This window comes from Nymphaea colorata, chromosome 1, assembly GCF_008831285.2.
Source record: "Nymphaea colorata isolate Beijing-Zhang1983 chromosome 1, ASM883128v2, whole genome shotgun sequence".
NCBI lineage: Eukaryota > Viridiplantae > Streptophyta > Magnoliopsida > Nymphaeales > Nymphaeaceae > Nymphaea > Nymphaea colorata.
Genome location: NC_045138.2, coordinates 22,300,129 through 22,317,959, shown reverse-complemented (window position 1 = coordinate 22,317,959; position 17,831 = coordinate 22,300,129). Strand labels below are relative to the sequence as shown.

The 17,831-nt window shown below is 36.6% G+C and overlaps 1 protein-coding gene across 2 annotated transcripts; it reads left to right on the top strand.

Moving 5' to 3' along the window:
- Positions 1–6,297: 6,297 nt before the first annotated feature.
- Positions 6,298–17,546, top strand: LOC116246003 (uncharacterized). Of its 2 annotated transcripts, XM_031617669.2 has the most exons (11): positions 6,300–6,590; positions 6,699–6,744; positions 7,230–7,310; positions 11,801–11,917; positions 12,809–13,240; positions 13,960–14,348; positions 15,240–15,339; positions 15,499–15,558; positions 15,633–15,719; positions 16,634–16,762; positions 16,892–17,546. In XM_031617669.2, exons 1-11 carry the CDS (start codon positions 6,535–6,537, stop codon positions 17,198–17,200), a joined length of 1,806 nt encoding a protein of 601 aa, XP_031473529.1. In that variant the 5' UTR covers positions 6,300–6,534; the 3' UTR covers positions 17,201–17,546. The 2 variants fall into 2 exon arrangements, with proteins under 2 accessions (XP_031473530.1, XP_031473529.1); XM_031617670.2 differs by lacking the exon at positions 11,801–11,917 and having other exon boundaries at positions 6,298–6,590.
- Positions 17,547–17,831: the final 285 nt, after the last annotated feature.

The window sequence follows — 17,831 nt, the reverse complement described above, 5'->3', positions numbered from 1 at the left end:
ATGTGTATGAATCAAATTCAAATGGCATATCTGAAGGAACTGATTAAAAAATGTTGGTTTTTGAAAAAATTTAGCATCTGATTGAGAATGTAGATCAGATACAGATTTAAAAATTGATATATGGTGGGATTAAGATTCTGCTTTGAATGATTATCCGTTCCGATCAGGTCGGAGTTCAGATTCAGGTTGAGTTTCAAATATATATCGTACATCTAATGCATATACATTTTGAAAGTTGGTTTCTAACATATCAAGTGGGATTCGGATTCCATTGTGTAAGTTAGAATCGGATGTGAAAATAAAAGTCAAATTGGTTTTATGAATATAAAAATCAGATTCAGATTTGCTATATTGAACTTTTCTTTATTCATATTCAAATATGAATATGTGACAATCTGCTTCAAGTGGTGTAGTTGGTCGGGCAAGCAAGCTTTGCATGTGGTACATTGCATGTGCTACTTTCATTGACCGTATACAGTGGGATCTCAACACTCGAGCAGAAAGGTGTATTGTACCATTCCCAGGTCCCAATACAGTCCAGGATCTCGAAGGTAAGTGGAATGGAAGGGCCTTCAGGCTTCAGTCTAGGATGTGGGCGAACCCAAAAAAAGATAACCATGAAGACGTAAATGTAGATCAGGTCAATGGATGAGTTACCTCGTTAATGTGAACCATACACTTGTTGGTGCAAATTATAAGAAAATGGAAAATGTATAAAAGCTTAGAGGCACATCTAGAAGGTTGCATTCTTTAGAAAAAGAGATGAAGAGACTGCATTCTCAAGTTACAACTAGGCTAACACCTCAAGAGATCTGTCTTGAAAACACAAAAGAGTTCTATTAAACAAAAGATGTTCACTCAAATTGCCAATGCCAGACAGAAAGCTAAAGACCCTAATTTATAAATATTGGAAGGACAAAACCCTTCATGAAAACCCCCAAACATTCGCAACTTTTAAAACTAAACAAACTCCTTCAAAGCATATCATTTCATGAAAAAACGCCTATGCAAAGGCACATACTTTAGAAAAATCATTTCTGTATTTACTTATTTTAATTTTAAAATATTTATGTTGAAACTTTATTAACAACGCTTTATAGCATAGTCATAGATAACACGTTTTTTTGGGGGGAAAAATGCGAAAAAAACGCAATAAATTAAATGGTCGATTGAAACTAAAAAAAAAACACATTTTTTTTAAAAAAAATTAAAACTGAAAAAAACACGTTACGCATTTTTTCGCTTTTTTTCACTTTTTTCATTTTTTTCAGTTTTTTTAATGTCAAACTGTTTTCTTTTTTTTTTTCATTTTCTATTTTCTATTTTCTATTTTCTATTTGTTGCAAATCTATAAATCTTGTGATGTTTGTGTTATTAGTTTCTCAATTATTTTATTTTTTCTTTATTTTTAGTGTTTTAAAATTTTTAAAAAATTACCATATTTTTTCCATTTTTTTCAAGTTCACCTATTATAACTGAGAAAAACATTGCCATCCATCTCTCTTGCTTCTGTCCGATGCATCAGCGGCTAGTTAGGGTTTTAAAAGCAAGTCAGCATCAACATGCGTTGCATCTTCTCGGCGTAACATCAGGTAGCGGATCATCCAGTCCTCGTAGCCAAATCCACTCTTCCTGCACACACAGGGATGATGCAGCCTTCACCTTCAACTTCAAGCCCGATGAAGAAGCCCAACCCACGTATTTACCCTTTTTCTATTGCTTCCTTTTTCCTGCTTTGGTGGGGAAGACCGAGCCCCACATTTACTATTTGCGCATTGAAGGCCCAAATGGAAAGTACCATATGAGATTTCTCGATTGTTGCTGAGAATGACAATTTTATTTTTGTTTAATCAGAGCCATGTCTTATAGGGAACACTAATTAATATGGAGATCGGGGGACCATCTTCTATTTAATTCATTTATATTTTATCCTTTGTTCTATGTACATAAGCCCTAGAAAATAAAACAATTGGCTGGCGCACTTCACATGTAATCAATAAGCAATATCTCTTGCCATTTTCTTTTGGTTGCTTTTTTTTTTTTTGCCTTGTTTGTTGATTTCCATCTTTTTCTCATTTTATATTTGGAAATGAGTTAAACAACGGTACAGCCACTTGAATTAGGCAGCTCTTGTCTGCAAAAAGAAGAAAGAAGACTAATTAAAGCTTCTTTTGGATTTATTTTATTTAGAATGCGTACTCTCCAATAAGAGCAGGAGCGGGATGCAGTGAGTAGAAAAAAGAAGTTTGATGCTTTCTTTTTCTTTCCTTTTTTATTATTTTTTCCTGCTCTGGTTGCCAACTTCAGATCCTTTGACGCAAAAAGTTGGGGCTTTGGAAATGCGGCATTCAAGTGAAGTGTGAAACTATTAAACTGCAGCAGACTTACGCGCTGCTTTAAATGCCCAATAATGTTGACTCTGAATTCTTCACGGTCTATTTTTCCAACAGATCACCGTCTCATTCCTATGACGTTGTGTTATCCGGCCCAGTGGGAGACTAGCCCAAAAGAGGTCTGAACGTAGGGGTGAACACGAGTGGAGTTGAGCACTTGAGCCTGAGTCAAGCTAGGTTCGACTAATGAAACCTCGAGCTCAAGAATAGCTTGACGGAAGCAGCTCGAGCTCAACCTAGCAATTACGTGTTGAGTTCCAGCTCGACTCGATTATGACTCAGCAACCTCATTTGAATAGAATTGATATTCATCGTTACGCGTTGAGCTCGAGATCGACTCGATTAACACTCAACAAACTCGTAAACTTGTTTGAATATATCGACTTGATTAAGGCTCAAGCTCTACTCGACAGTCACGTGTTGACCTCAAACCCAACTCGATTATTTGAACGAGTCGACTCATGAACTTGAACTTGACTCATTAAGCAAATGACTCGACTCAAACTCATTCATGAGTCGAGCTTTAACGAGTCGAGCTTTCACCCCTATTTGAATGTCCTTCCGCTTCCTTTACATGTTCTCCAACTAAACCAATTCTGTTATGCCTCAAGAGGCTGTGAGCTTGTGCTATCAAAATAAAATCAAAATAAAAAAAGACCAATGGATTTTGCCAGTCTGCCGATTCATGGACGGCCTAAATTAATAATGAATTAGTAGAAAATATTGTTTTATTTTTTATAAAAAATATTAAAAAACCAGAAAAAAGATAAGAAAATCTTGCATGACACGTGCCACCCTTAAATCGACCAGCGAATCGGCTTGATTGGTCACATTTTGGGGTCCATTTTTACAACATTATGGGCATTAATTGACAGACTTTTTGATAGGTCCCACTATTATATTGGAAATGGTTGGACTAGACCAAACCAGGGTAAAGACACAAGATTCCCACCTCTTAAATGCATGCGTCATTTGACTAGATCTGGTCCTGTGGTTTTTTTTTTCTTTTCTTTTTTCCCTTTTACCCAATTAATGCACATTCTACAAGCTTTTTTGACCGGAAAAGCATAGCTGCAAATAGTCATGTATGTCCGTCATTTTTAACTGTGCCCAATCTGATTCTCGATGCATTTAACTGATCCAAACCCAATTTATCCAGATCTTTTCAGTTTTCAATACTTCAATTTTGTGATTGCCATCGTCATGTTGCTTTTTTCTTTAGTTCTTTAGGGTGTTTAGTATCAGAAATGCTCGTACAATATTCATTTTGAAACATTGCATTATCCAGAATTCCTATTACTAAATACCTCATTCTGATTTTTTTCCGTTTTTAAAGCTAGAAAAAGTTTTGGGTAGTGTTCATGAAACTTATAGGTTACGGTTCGAGGTGTTTTGCTCCACCGAACTGATGAGCCAATAACGAACCCGTTATACTCCACCGAACTGATGAGCCAATAACGAACCCGTTATACTTTAGTTGACAGGTGTCTCATTTCTGACCTACGTCCAGAAACAACCTTGCTAATTAAGAACATGAGAAAAAAAGAAAAAGAGTAAAGGCATCTCTACCACCAAGTGTAGTTCCACACTTTTCAAGAAAAATGGATCGGGTCGGGTTCTGCAGTGCTTCGGGTTTGAAGCTGACCCGGAACTTGACTGGACAGATCCGATTAACTGGCCGGAACGGATATTAATTAAATCTTCCTCTTTTCGCCAGAACAGAACCACATGGACTTAAAAAGTATGGGGCGGAGCGCAGCTTGTTGGCACACATACATGTTAGGTACACCATCCCTCAACAAGATCATCCTATCTTAAATAATGACTGTGTGTCTCGGGGTGAGAGAGAGAAACAGTGAGAGACAAATGGTTGAATGGTTGTACCATTAATAATTCTGTTGCTTAATTACTTCAACTGTGATAGTAGTCCTTGTCCCCTCGAGATTAGAATGGCCTGATCTGAGGCACCTTAGTATAATCAGATCCGATAAGCCGTAGTAAGTAGAGTCAGGTGAGCCAGAGGTTAACAATTTATCATTTTGAAACCGCAATTCTCTTATTCCCCTTGCCTCTGGAGTTCTGGGCTACGTCGGAGCCTAGGTGAGAAGTGGATCGCCTTTAGTGGCTCAAGGAAATAGCACCCACGGGTATCAAAGTAGGGATGTGCCGTCAATACGCACATTGCCTCGACCAACTATACTACACCCACTTGAGGCAAAGCGATACCAAAGTGAGTCAGACTAAGAAGAGTAGAATGAGTTCAAGATCACCTCATTGAGACTGACAAAAAATGATGCTCAAATGCCCTTTTTAATGGATGAATGGTGCAAGTGCGTCACTCTCAGAACCACTAAAAGCATAAGAAGAGTGGGATCTGAACCCGATTTGAAAATGGGAACAGCCTGAAATCACAGTAACTTTTGCCTGAACTCAGGTCACTTGGAATCATGACCCAAATTGGTGGTCTGCCAACAGTTGATCCGTGGTCTTCAGAAAAAGTGCTTCACATATTTATCGTGTCCAGACTAAATGCAGTCAGAGCTGCATAATGAATGCGTGTCCTTGCCATAAATACTATGCAAATGGGGTTGAAAAATGAGCTCGATATGTCTTAAGAGGAGAGGGATGCCGGAAAATTGGATGTTCAGTTTCTGGCGTCCCTGAAAAAGAATGGGCAAGCGCTGCCCAACTGGTGATCGGTTCCTGATCATCTCCTAAGCTCAATGAGTAAAGACAAACTTCAGTTGGTTAAAAGAAAAAACTGAAAGACAAAAAGTTTCGGACAAGCGGTGCCCAACCTCATGTCGGGTTATATGATTTGCTTTTGCTACCTCAAGATGTTGCGCCCACTGCGCTTTAACTTATGCATCAGTGACCATCTTTTTTTGCAGTATAGAAAGCTAACACTTCTAACTCTCAAAATGAAGATTTCCATCTACCAGTTCCTACTCTAAACTGTTGTGCCAACCCCTGTGGGGACAGAAGGCAAAAGCTTGGTGCGATAACTTATCAAATGAATAACTTAAAAGTTAACAAGGTGAACACAAATATCCAAATAAAATTTATTGTTCTGTTAGGGGAACCAAGATGAATCTTCTTTTCCTTGAATTCAAGTGAAGCCGACCACCAAGCCTTACAAAAACAGCACCATGAAAAAGTTCAAGCAAATTAATAGGAGACTTAAGATTCTTAGAACGGCGACACCATTTAGGTGAAGCAGAAACCGTTCTTTTTTGTGATTTTAATACTCCTTGGTAGTCTTGGATTTACCTGCAAATAACAAGAGAAAGGAAAAGGCATTGGTTCGTCCGAAGCTACGAAACTATTGGTTGGTAGAGTTGGTCCGGATGGTAGGTCATCAAACGCACTTAATGAACGTGTCCTGGTTGCAGACAGACATCATCTCATTGGAAACCAGAATCTCAACAAATGTGGGGATTAAGGTGAAACTCATTAATCAGATTCCATTATAACATGGGCAGCTGTAATATTGGAAACTTGAAGCAGAACGAATTGATGATGAGACACATGAGTCTCAATAGATTTTTTTTTTGTTTCCTTCCCTTTTTTCTCTCCAACACTTCGGTTTTCGTATGTGTGCGGGAAAGGTCAAATAAAAGGTGCCTAAAGATATAAGATTCTCAGAGTAAATGATAGATTTCTTCCTGAAAAGGAAAACATGTTTTACATGGCACATCTGAGTGTTCATGTATTATTGTTGTCGTCTTATTATATAGAAATTTTTACTCATCCTGAACTAAGCTACGCTGGAAAAATGCAAGTGATTTCATATCTTATGCTTTACCAAACAAAAGGCGGGTAAAAGCTAAATTTGGCATTGATTAATGGCCAGTTGTTCAGATAAACAGGGAAGGAAACCAGGACGAGAACGGAAAGGAAGGCGGGGCGGTAATTTCCAGACAAGGACGTGCCCCATTCAGTCTGGAAACGGAGACAATGGCCCCCGCCACATTTTGCACCAGTGTACCCTCTTTTTGATTTTGTGCAGTTGCTGCACCACTTCGCTCTCTCTCTCTCTCCCTCCACCTGCTCCAATTTCTTCACCGACTCCTCACTTTGCTTGCTTGAGCCTCAGACACTGCCATTATAGCAAAGCATTCGGTATTTGAAGCAAGCACAAATGCCGGAGTCCTCCACGAGGGACGCCTCGCCGCCTCGGCACAGGCGTTGCACGAGGTAGTGTGTCATTCTTCGGCCTTTGAGATTTCCAATCGCTTTTGCGCCTTCCTGTTCCATTTCTGGTTTATGGGTATTTGACAATTTTGCTGTTTGTGTCACGTTTAGTGCTCCCGGTAGTTATTTGCGGCGGGGATCTCCGCGACTGATGAAAGTAAGATGATCATCTCTCCCTTCTTTCTGTTTCTGCTTCTAGATTTTGATCAATGTGTTTATTCGGATTGGAGGAGGGCGAAGTTTTCTTTATATTTTTTTTTTCCTTTTTAATTTTTTCCCTTCCTCATGGACGTATCGGCTCCTGGAAGATGCGTTAGCGCAACATTGGGAATTGATCCCACGTTCAATCTCGTGTTGGTTATTGTAATTTTCCATGTTTCCGTTTGTTGATTCTGTTATTTGACGCTTTCTGGAAGTGATGGTGCAAATTCGGTAGTACCGGGACCATCGGGGTAGATTTCTTAATGCTCTTTACTTTCACCTTCTTTTGTTCCAGGAATGCGATTGATTTGTTCCTTCTGCGGGTTGATTTTTTTTTTTTTCTTCCTTTTTTTCCCCGGCAGAGATCATTGTTGTAACTTGTACCTGAGTTCTTCACTTCTTCTTCTGTCAATGCTGTTTACTAAACCAATTAATTTACAGAGGTGGCAACTTGACAAAGATAGCATGGGCAGCAAGGGAAAAGAATCCCTCAACAATGAGCGAAATTCACTAAATCAAGAGGTGATTTCTGTGCTTCATTGTTTCTTTTGTTCGCTATTTATCTAGCTTCAGCATACAAGGGTTTTGAATTCGCTGAACGGGATGACATCTATTTTTCTTCTTACAAGGTCAATTATATATGAGACGGTTCATGTTGTTTTTCACAGTGATAGTACGATATTCTTTGACATAGTTGTGTCATGGAAGAAATTACATTATGATATTGCAAAATGATTATTTTGCTTTCACAATGCCAATCTACGCATGCATCCTCTGATTATCAGGGGACAATGCCAACCACCCTCCACTTCTTGGCATGTATGTATGAATGGAACAGATGCTTTAGGAAAATGAAATCTTCATAACAGAGCATGAGCCTGATCTTACTTGTCAAGGCGGTAGGCGCTGCCTGGAATACCACCCTCCACTTCTTGGCATGTATGAATGCAACAGATGTTGCATGAAATGGAATTTTCATAACAGACCATGACGCCTGATCTTAGTTGTCAAGGCACCCAGGCAGCGCCTGCCCCTAGGCGCGGACTAGGTGCTCCTAGGCAAAAAGGGCGACTTTTTCTTTTTTTGGTTTTTTTAGTTATGTTAAGTTGTTAACCATTAGATAATAAAACTATGTACTCACTGACTGAACTGTAAGCTTCTATTCCAAGTAAAACTTGAAAAGCTGTTCTGTTCAGTTCTAATTGACTGATTATACTTTGTAAGTAAAGCCAAAAAGTAAAATATGAAAAACTATTCTGTTCTTTGTTTACATGGCAGCTTAACAGTACATTTCCAGCTTGTTTACATACTGGAAAACTGTGCTGTTCTGTTCTAGCTGATGCCTTAGTTTGATACACAAAAGAAAACATGTCATTCTTGTTTACATACTGGACAATGCTTGCATTTCTCATAGACTATTTCAGTTATAGACCTTATAGACTATTTCATTTGAATCATTTCAAACAAAAATCATATCAAATCAGTACATATAATATACATACCAGTTTACAACAAATTGTACATATAACATATAATATACATATAACACACAAAACACCCTCACAAATGAGAAATAATCTGTATTCAGGTTGAAAAAGTAAGGTCTGCACGTATTTCTCTGATTGTCTTTTTAGCATAAAACTAGGTTTTAACATGGGTGAGAAGGCTGGCATAGGTTCTACGAAATATGTTTTAGAGCACATAAGATATATACAGAAACTCATTTATTTTATAGAATATGTACTTAGCATATGGCTGGAAATTCCACTTGATGAGTTGATATAAAATATGTAATTAACGTACAGCAAACTGTACTTAAAGAACAGAAATTATAATATAATGCATATAATATAAGCTATATCACATGGGTGCCGGTGCGGTACAGGTTCGGGTATGGAAGTACGGGTTCGGACACAGTAATTTTGAAAAATGTGGATACGCGGGTACCGCAAATTTTATATTCTCAAAAATGATAAAATGAAAAAAAAAAGCATTAATAGTCTTATAATCCACAAAAATTCTCAAAATTAAAGAAAAGTGGGAGGAAAATATGGAATCTTAGTGAAATGGAAATATAAAAGAAGGGAAAAATCAAAATTAGAGAAAAAATTAAGTTTGAAAATATAATTTTAAATGTTTTAAAATGCAGCCGTACCCAGCGGTACCCACATACCCGTGTCGCCGTACCCACGTATCGACACAAGTATCTTGGAAAAAATGGCGTACCCGTGTCACATAGAATATAAGTGTATATGGTAACAGTGTGTAATAAAATTACATGACTTAATTTGAAGGGAAGGTGACTTTTTACCTTCCCATGGACTAGGCGTGCTAGTGCCTAGTCCAGCCTAGGCGTGCTAGTGCCTAGTCCAGCCTAGGCGCACCTAGGCATCAGTCTAACGCCTGTTGCCTAAGTGTGATGGACTTAGGCGATGGGTGTGGACTCATGCCTGGGCGATGTCTAGGCGTGGACTAGTTCACACTTTAACAACTAAGTGCCTGATCACAATTCTAATATCCAACTGCAGTGTTTTAACTCCTCTTGTTCAATCAGGCCCAATTTTTCCCGTTAAAATTTCACACCAGAGTCAGCGCAATATAATATTAGCTGATAGAGGGCCTTTGATGGACAGTCTACCTAGTTGATAAATAAACGGCAGCTATTATCCAAACATGTGCACTATGCCAATTTTGTTTATTATTTACTTTTGAAAGTCAAACTGTGCTTAGGCAGCTGGCAAGATAAGGATATAATTAAACCAAAAAAAGCCAGAAATGATTTTTGTGAAAAATCCAAAATTTACGCTTCTTTAATCTTGTGAATTTCTCAGTATGATACTATATCCTTATCATAATATGGTTTGATATAGCCACTTTGTATATAAACCTACATAAATCTTAACCATCAACATAAGAATTGAGCAGTACAAATTAATAGACAGGTTGATTGCATGCTTTGAGTCGATATTTATTTTATGCCTGCAATTCAGGATGAAGGCAAACAAAAAATTGAAACAGATCAAATTCTTGTTTTCTCTGTTTTCCACTTAGCTATATACCATAAGAGGTATCGTCTTTTTATCACGAAAACAATGTAAATTATAAGCCATTTTTCAAAAGAAAATCTCTCAATATTTTCCAAATATCACTAAAAAGTAATAGTTGTGTTAATATCTCGATATTGTCATATATTATTGCAATAATTTCCCCTTCCTTCATAACACAAATCTGTTTTTAAATGTAGTTTTAGTGTACACTTCCATTATTTTTTATTTCAAGGTTTTACAAAATATTTTCAAAGCTTTGTTAATGTGTCTATACAAAAAGTAGTACATGACTCTTCATTTCATAATTTTTGTTATTTTTATATTTTTTTATTCTTGTGATTTCCTTTTGGGACTGAACTTCTTTGGATACTTGCACTAATTTTGAAATTAGAAGTGTTGCATGGACCTCTATCTCTTATACACAGAAAGTAATATCAGCCTCAAATGTGTCATTAAAAATAAAAATTCCTTGGATAAATTTTAAGGAGGGAAATACACGAATAGGGTACACACACTGAAACCTCACCACCAGAGCACACCACCCATCAACAACTTGTCGACAAATTTTCTTATTGTTGGTTTGATAAGAGCATGTGTATAAAGGTCCTGATGAATTAATATCATATCTAGTCTTCCATGTAAAGAATCCTGGATTTTTAGGATCCATTAAATGTTTATTCTGCTGAGCTTTTGTTCACATGACCTGAATTATTAACATAGAAGTACTTAGACTAGTCAATGTTGCAGCTGCCTAGAATAAGTCCACATTTATTGACACTGACCTGAATTATTAACATTGAAGTAGCTAGAATAGACAATCTTGTGGCTGCACACAGTAAATATGCATTTATTTGGAATTTGTATCACTAGTAACTTTCATATATGGCATCTGCTAGCGATCCTTGCTTCTACTTTTCTACGGATCATGAATATAATACATGTCTCTTTCACACACACACATTCAAACTAGTATAATACATACACCTTCTTTTTCATAATTTAGCATGTCTTGTAATTAATCTAACCTTGTAAATATGTTGCTTCTACTTTTGTAAGAATCATAAGTATAATGCATGTTTCTTTCATGCACACATACAGACTAGTGTATTTCAAGCACTTTTTATTTCATAATTTAACATATTTTTATTAATTTAATCCAACCTTATAAGTAATGTTTCAATTGCCTTAATACAGAAGATATGTTAAAAATTGTCACCAATATTGCTGAATTTTTTTCCCAAAATATGAATAAAATGGGAAAATGAAAAAGGGGAAAAAATGATATTTCGAAAAAAAATGCCAAAATCAAAATATTGGGAATTTATTGCACTATTTTGCCCCTGTTTTTTCAGACAAAGGTTCTTTTAAATATATTTTACATTCTTTTTTGCTTCTTTTAATATTTTCGTAACTATTTGGATTTTTCTTCAGTGTTTTTTTGTAAGAGAATTAGTAGAAAACTCAATTTTTCACAAAATTTTCTAATACTTTTGTATTTTTAAATTTTTTGATTCCTGAGATTTTGTGGAGAAAAATAAGCTTCCTGTTTAATACCTGAGAAAAATCTTGCAAATAAAAACTTGAGAATGATGTTTGTGGTAATGGCTAAAACAAACACTTTTCATACTCAGATGTGTTTTCCAATCAAATAAAAAGTTGAAGGCTCATATCAAACCAGAAAAATGATTACCAGAAACCAAGTCCTTTGCCCATATCCACCCATGAGTTGTCTTATGGTGGTTCTGATCTGGAATGTTGAATCAGGTGTTTTTTTTGTTATCTTAAAGAGTATGTACTGGTTGGTGCACCATAGTCATTACAAGTTAGAAATACCTGTTCCAAGAATGATATCTGTTATTTTGAATTCTGATGACGTTGGTAGCAAGTATGAAATTGAAAGAAGTTTTTGTTGTCCTTTACAGTAACTTCATTCTATGTTATCATTTTTCTCTTTTTCTGTTTCAGATTTTAATGCTTGAGAAACGACTGCATGACCAATTTTACTTGCGTTGGGCCCTGGAAAATGCACTTGGCTATAGAAGTACATCCTTGCCTGATAAAGATGTTTCTCCATTACCAAAGGTTGCCTTTTACCTGTTGGAGTTTGATACTTCAAGTTTAGATGCTTAATTGAAACTACATAATAAATCAAGGTGCCCGCACCAGAGCTGAACTGTGCTGAAACAGATAATTATTTTCTCGGGGTAACTGTCAGAATCAGTAGTAGGAATTTGAACTAGCAGGGGCACAAATACATGATAAAAAGAGTATAAATAAATATTAATAAATTGAATAATAAAACAAGGTTACATGTTTAGTGAAAATAAACAGTTAATTTTATTTATAACAACATATTCAATAAGTTAATTAGAATTAGATTTATGATAGTGGGCATTTAATGACGAGTAACATATGCAATCCAATATTTAATTAAAATGTCTTTAAATTTAAAAACTATAATATAACTATGCTGAAATCTCCAAGACAATTGAGGAGTTGAGACTTTGGACAAGAAAGGTAGAATGATATGATAACAAAAAGAGAGAAAACTTTCTTTATAAAAAGAAGTTCAAGCGAGATGGACTGGATCATGGGTGGACAACCCATCTTGACCCAGTGTAATGTAACTAATGTGCCTCTGCCATTAAGCTGTAACGTGAGGCTGCTTCAGGAAGGTTTAGTATTTGCCTACTCTGAAGAAGGCTGGAGAAATTTTCTCTCAATTTTTAAACAAAGATGACTGTCAAGTTTAAAGAAAGATGAAGTTCGTACTTGGCAAAGCATGGAAGGAAGAACTCAGAAGTCAGAACTACTGAACAGGCTTTGCTTTATTTTCAGTAACCCTTTCATGAAGCATTGTCTAATTCATGTCGATACATGAGATTCCCTTCTTTGTGAATATGTATTTAAATTATAAATTTACTTGGATTCTTGTCTGGATGGACAGTCTAATATTTGCTGCGTGGAATGCAGGCAGCTACTGAACTCATCAAGGAGATTGCTGTGCTGGAGGTTGAAGTTCTTCATTTGGAGCGCTATGTACTTTCTTTGTATCGAATGGCCTTTGATCGTTGTTCAAATAATTTTTCTTCAGCTGACATGAACCAATGTTCCACTTTGCCTTTGACTTGTCACGAAAAGTCTGTACATCAAGATAATGAGGTCATAGAACGGCAGGATGATTTTCATGTCCCATCCAGTACAATGTCTGTTCCCAATTATTCCCACAGTTCAACAAATAGTTGTCATAGTATTGGAAGTCCAAGGCAGATAGATTCCATGATACAGCAGAACAAAGTTTCTCTTTCACGGTCTGTTTCTGATCATGATAAGTGGAATTCACCATCAAGGCAAGACTATGAGCACTTGGATGGTTGTCATTCGAGGCCCAGATCATTGGCAAAGGTGATTAGTCTTTCATGGTTTTCTATGCTTCAAAACCTACTTCAAAGTTTAAATAAGTGGATTACAGATATAATAGATCTGAAATTTTTACACACTATTGTTATAATCATCAAAATATTTATGCAAGTTGAGATTATTGCTTGTTGATGACAAAGATTGCGGTATCCTACACTCTCTTGAAATAGGTAAACAGAGTCAACAGGTATGGGCAGAATTTGTGTGCAGTGACGAGGAAATGATTTTCTGGTGACAAAATGAATAGGATACATGTTCATTTTCTGATAGGTTCATTTTCAGAACACTTAGTCCTGATCTGACTGTTCCTCTTGTCCTTTCTAGTAGTTTCTACTAAATATATGCCTGAGTTCTCCTCCATAGCACAGGGCTCTTATGCTTCTCAGGACTATTCTAGCCTTATCTTATCATTTAAAATGTCTTCCTTGTCCTGGCAGTGGGCCTTAATTTTCTCTATTTTACTCTCAATGCAATGCCTGATCTCTCACGTTTTGAACACAATACTTAATTGTTATGCCGATCACTGAAATGTTGCTATGTCAGCCCATCCTTTTGTTTGCATGGCATTTAGAACTTTGCTTGAGCCTTCAGCTCACAAATGCATCTGGTTTTTAATGATGGTGGATAGAGTATCTAAAGATTCTATACTGTTCTCCCAAATGGCCACTGAAAAATATTTTCTCCATGATATTATGTTGTCTCAGAATATGAAAAATTCTTCGCGCACCACTTCTCTGGCTGATCATCTTGGGACATCCATTGCCGATCATGTGACTGAGACTCCTAACAGGCTCTCTGAAGATATACTCAGATGCATGTCTGCAATCTACTGCAAACTTGCGAATCCCCATTTACCACAAGCAGGATTGACATCTTCACCAACATCATCATTGTCCTCTGGAAGCACATTCTCTCCACAGGATCAGCATGATAATTGGAGTCCTAGGTGCAATGCTGAAGCTGCCACTAATCCTTATCGTACCAGTGAGTTGGGAGAAAATAATGGACCGTATAGTGCAATGGTGGTAGTGCCATGGATACATGTAGATAGTGACAGGTTAAGCTATGCAGCACAGATACTGCAAAAATTTAGGTAGTGTATTCCCTCATACTATGGTTATTCTTCTTAGAGGTTTGAAAACTTATTACTGTCATCATTTCTTTCATGGAACTTGGAAGCAAGGATGAGACAGTTTGAGGTTTGAAATGAACTGTTTGTTTTTTAATGCGTTACAATGTAGATTAGGATAATTATGACATGTAGTACGGCAAGTATTATCAAATTGTATAATATTGAGGTTTAGGAGAATTACCAAAAGTGATGCTTCCACCTTGTGATTGACCAGCTTCCTAATGATGTTCTGATAAACCCCACAGCATCAGACATATTTATCAAATAATCCAAAGCTTGTATTGAGTTCTAGGACCACAGAAGCTTCACACTCTTATCTAGATGGATCATCTTAAAACCTCCAAGTTTGAAGAGGTTTTCAGTTCAATACAGAGGTTATGCTTGCTTGCCGCAGGACCAAATCATGAGACTTCTTGGTCTCCATGAGACGTGTACTTGGGAGTATTACGTTGATGAACAACTGTAACCGGGAATCGTAGACACTAGAGATGCATATCTAAGGTTGAAAGTGGGTCAGATCTAGTTTGAGGCTTCTTGTCATTTTTTATTATACTGGACCAGACGCCATTGAGTCTCTAGTTTATTAGCTACCCTGCATCCAATCAGTTTGCAACCTAAGCATTGGCAGGTGAACAACGTGGTTCTCATCGTCCTAAAAAGGCTATTTACATTTTGATGAAAAAGTAATTTCATGGTCTCTTTTTAGGCTCTTTTTTTGTTGCTGAGATGTTAATGATGAAATAGTTCATCATACCTTAAGTTTGGCATTCAGTCCTTGTTGCATAGCCTTTTATGTCTACAGTAAGTATTGCCATAATTTCTAAGTGATAACACACCACTCCTTATTTGCAGATCTCTTGTGCAGCGTCTCGAAAAGGTTGACCCAAGAAAGATGAAACATGAAGAGAAACTTGCGTTTTGGATAAATATACATAATGCTTTGGTGATGCATGTATGTCTTGAGAGATTGTACTGATTCATTAGCTTTTGCTTACTGTCAAGGTCTTTTTTTGGTTCAGGAAGAAGCATACTGTGCTAGCCAATCTTTTTCTTTATTTTTTATTTGTATTACACTTGCTAACCTTTTTCTTCATTCTTTTGTTCTAAATAGGCATATTTAGCGTATGGAATTCCAACAAACCATTCAAAGAGGGAACCTTTGATTGTAAAGGTAATTGTGCATGCAATCTGTCAATTTACGTATCTATGGATTAGTTTCCTCTCTTTTTGACATGCTTTTTTCAGGCAGCATATAATGTTGGAGGACAAAGCATAAATGCTTGTTTAATACAAACTTCCATTTTGGGATGCATTCGCCAAACTTCAGCATCGGTATGCTTATATACATTTAATTTATGTCTTTAGCATCTTCTGCTCCTCCAACTGAAGTGAAGTGTGTTGACCTGAACAAGGGTCATGCCAATTGTTGCTGCAATGTTCTGCTTAGCGTTTTTCACCATGTGGTGTTTGATTCATGAACAAACATTTTCACAATTCTCTTTAAAAAAGTAGAATTCAGGTTTGAACATAATGGTGGAAAAATGGCCTTGGGAGTTGTTATATCTTTTTCTTTTGACAATATATTTTTTTCTCAATAGCACAACCTTTCAGTTCACAGTTTCATTTTTTCCTTCTGAAAAAAAATTGTTCAAACCTCATTTTTCACTTTTGAGAAATATTGGTTCAAGAATATAATAGCATGAGAAAATTTGACTTGATATACTGGCTGGGGCATACTTGAATCAACCAAAGCCTAGTGATCATCCTTAAGTTTGATGATTCTACAATGTCCGTGGTTTCTGTATGCATTTCCAACTTCAAGTACCATGTATGTTTGATTACTCTTCGATTAACTAGAATGTATACGACAGTTACATAAACAGTAATATATTATCCACGAATTAATACCTTTAGAAGTATGTTTAGTAATCATGATTGTATTAGAGCACTGAGAAGATCTTAATTATTTCTCAAGCAATCCTGAGCTTAGCCTATGTAACGAAAAGAAACATGCCCAAATGACCAGGCACAGTTTGTTCTTCTCCGAAAGCTTGGATTTTTGCGATTTCTTCCATCTGTCTATGTAAGGCAGATACTTCTGCTTGGATTTTTGCAATTTCAATCAATCTATTGCCAAGTTACCAAGTTATATAACTGTCAGGGCTTCTACTTGGGTTAGTGCTTTGGTCATAAAGTAATCACTAGTTTTCTCTTCTTTCTGATGCATTTTTCTTTTGAATATGCAGTGGTTGCAAACCCTACTGTCTCCAGGATCAAAATCTAGGTCTGGCAATGATCAACATGCATATGCCATTGAGCACCCAGAGCCACTACTGCATTTTGCACTTAGTTTGGGTGGACATTCTGATCCTGCGGTATGATCATAATCTAACTTTCTTGATGCATTGGCTGTACCCTTCGTTTCTGAATGAGAACTTTTGTCCTTTTACTAATTTGCTATTTCCCGTATTCTGCATTAAAATGACTCTCTTACTGGGATGTAGGTGCGTATCTACACACCCAAAAGGATATCTAAAGAGCTTGAGACTGCAAAAGAAGAGTACATTCAATCAAATATATTCATGCGCAAGGAAACAAGAATCATTCTGCCAAAAATTATTGATTATTATGCCAGGGATGCTGCTTTGAATTTGTCAGGCCTTATGAATGTTATCCATGACTGTCTATCTGGAGCACAACGGAAAGCACTACAAAAGTGTACTGATGGCAAGCCTCCTAAAAATGTCGTACAGTTTTTGCCATATAATTCTGTATTTCACTATATAATTCATAGAGAACTTGCTAAGCTATGAGGTGGAGGTTTTGATGGCGTCGTTCTTGTATAACATTTTAAGAAACATGATGTGCTTGATCTGCTACCACCTTCATCTGAGCAACAGACAATGCCCAACAGGGCAGGCATTTGTAAGGAGCGGCAACTGCCAATCGTCTTTGTCTTGAGCGTGATCCATCTGGGAGTTCGTTGATGTTTGTGGGGTTGATGACGGAAATGCTCTGCCTCCTCCTGCACGGTTACTTGACTGAAGTGTTTTTGGCCTATCCAATTCAATTTTTTCTTTTCATGGGTCATGTGAATATGTATTTTATGTACATTATATTGATTAGCCATGTTTTTTTATTTGAAACTTCTTATGTGAATATTATCTGTTTATCTTTTGGGCATTTTGTGTTAAGCATTTATTCTTTCAATCTATGTCACACGGGTACGGGTACGATAAGGGTACAGGTACGCGGACACGGCAATTTTCAAAATTTTAGGATATGCGGACACAGTGAATTTTATATTCTAAAAAATAAAAAAGGATAATAAAAAAAACATTAAATTAATAATTCACTCTTACAATCTCTAAGTCATAAGAAATAAAGTCTCAGATTCTCAAACAAAACATTGTTCATCACCAATTTCATAAGTCACAAAACATT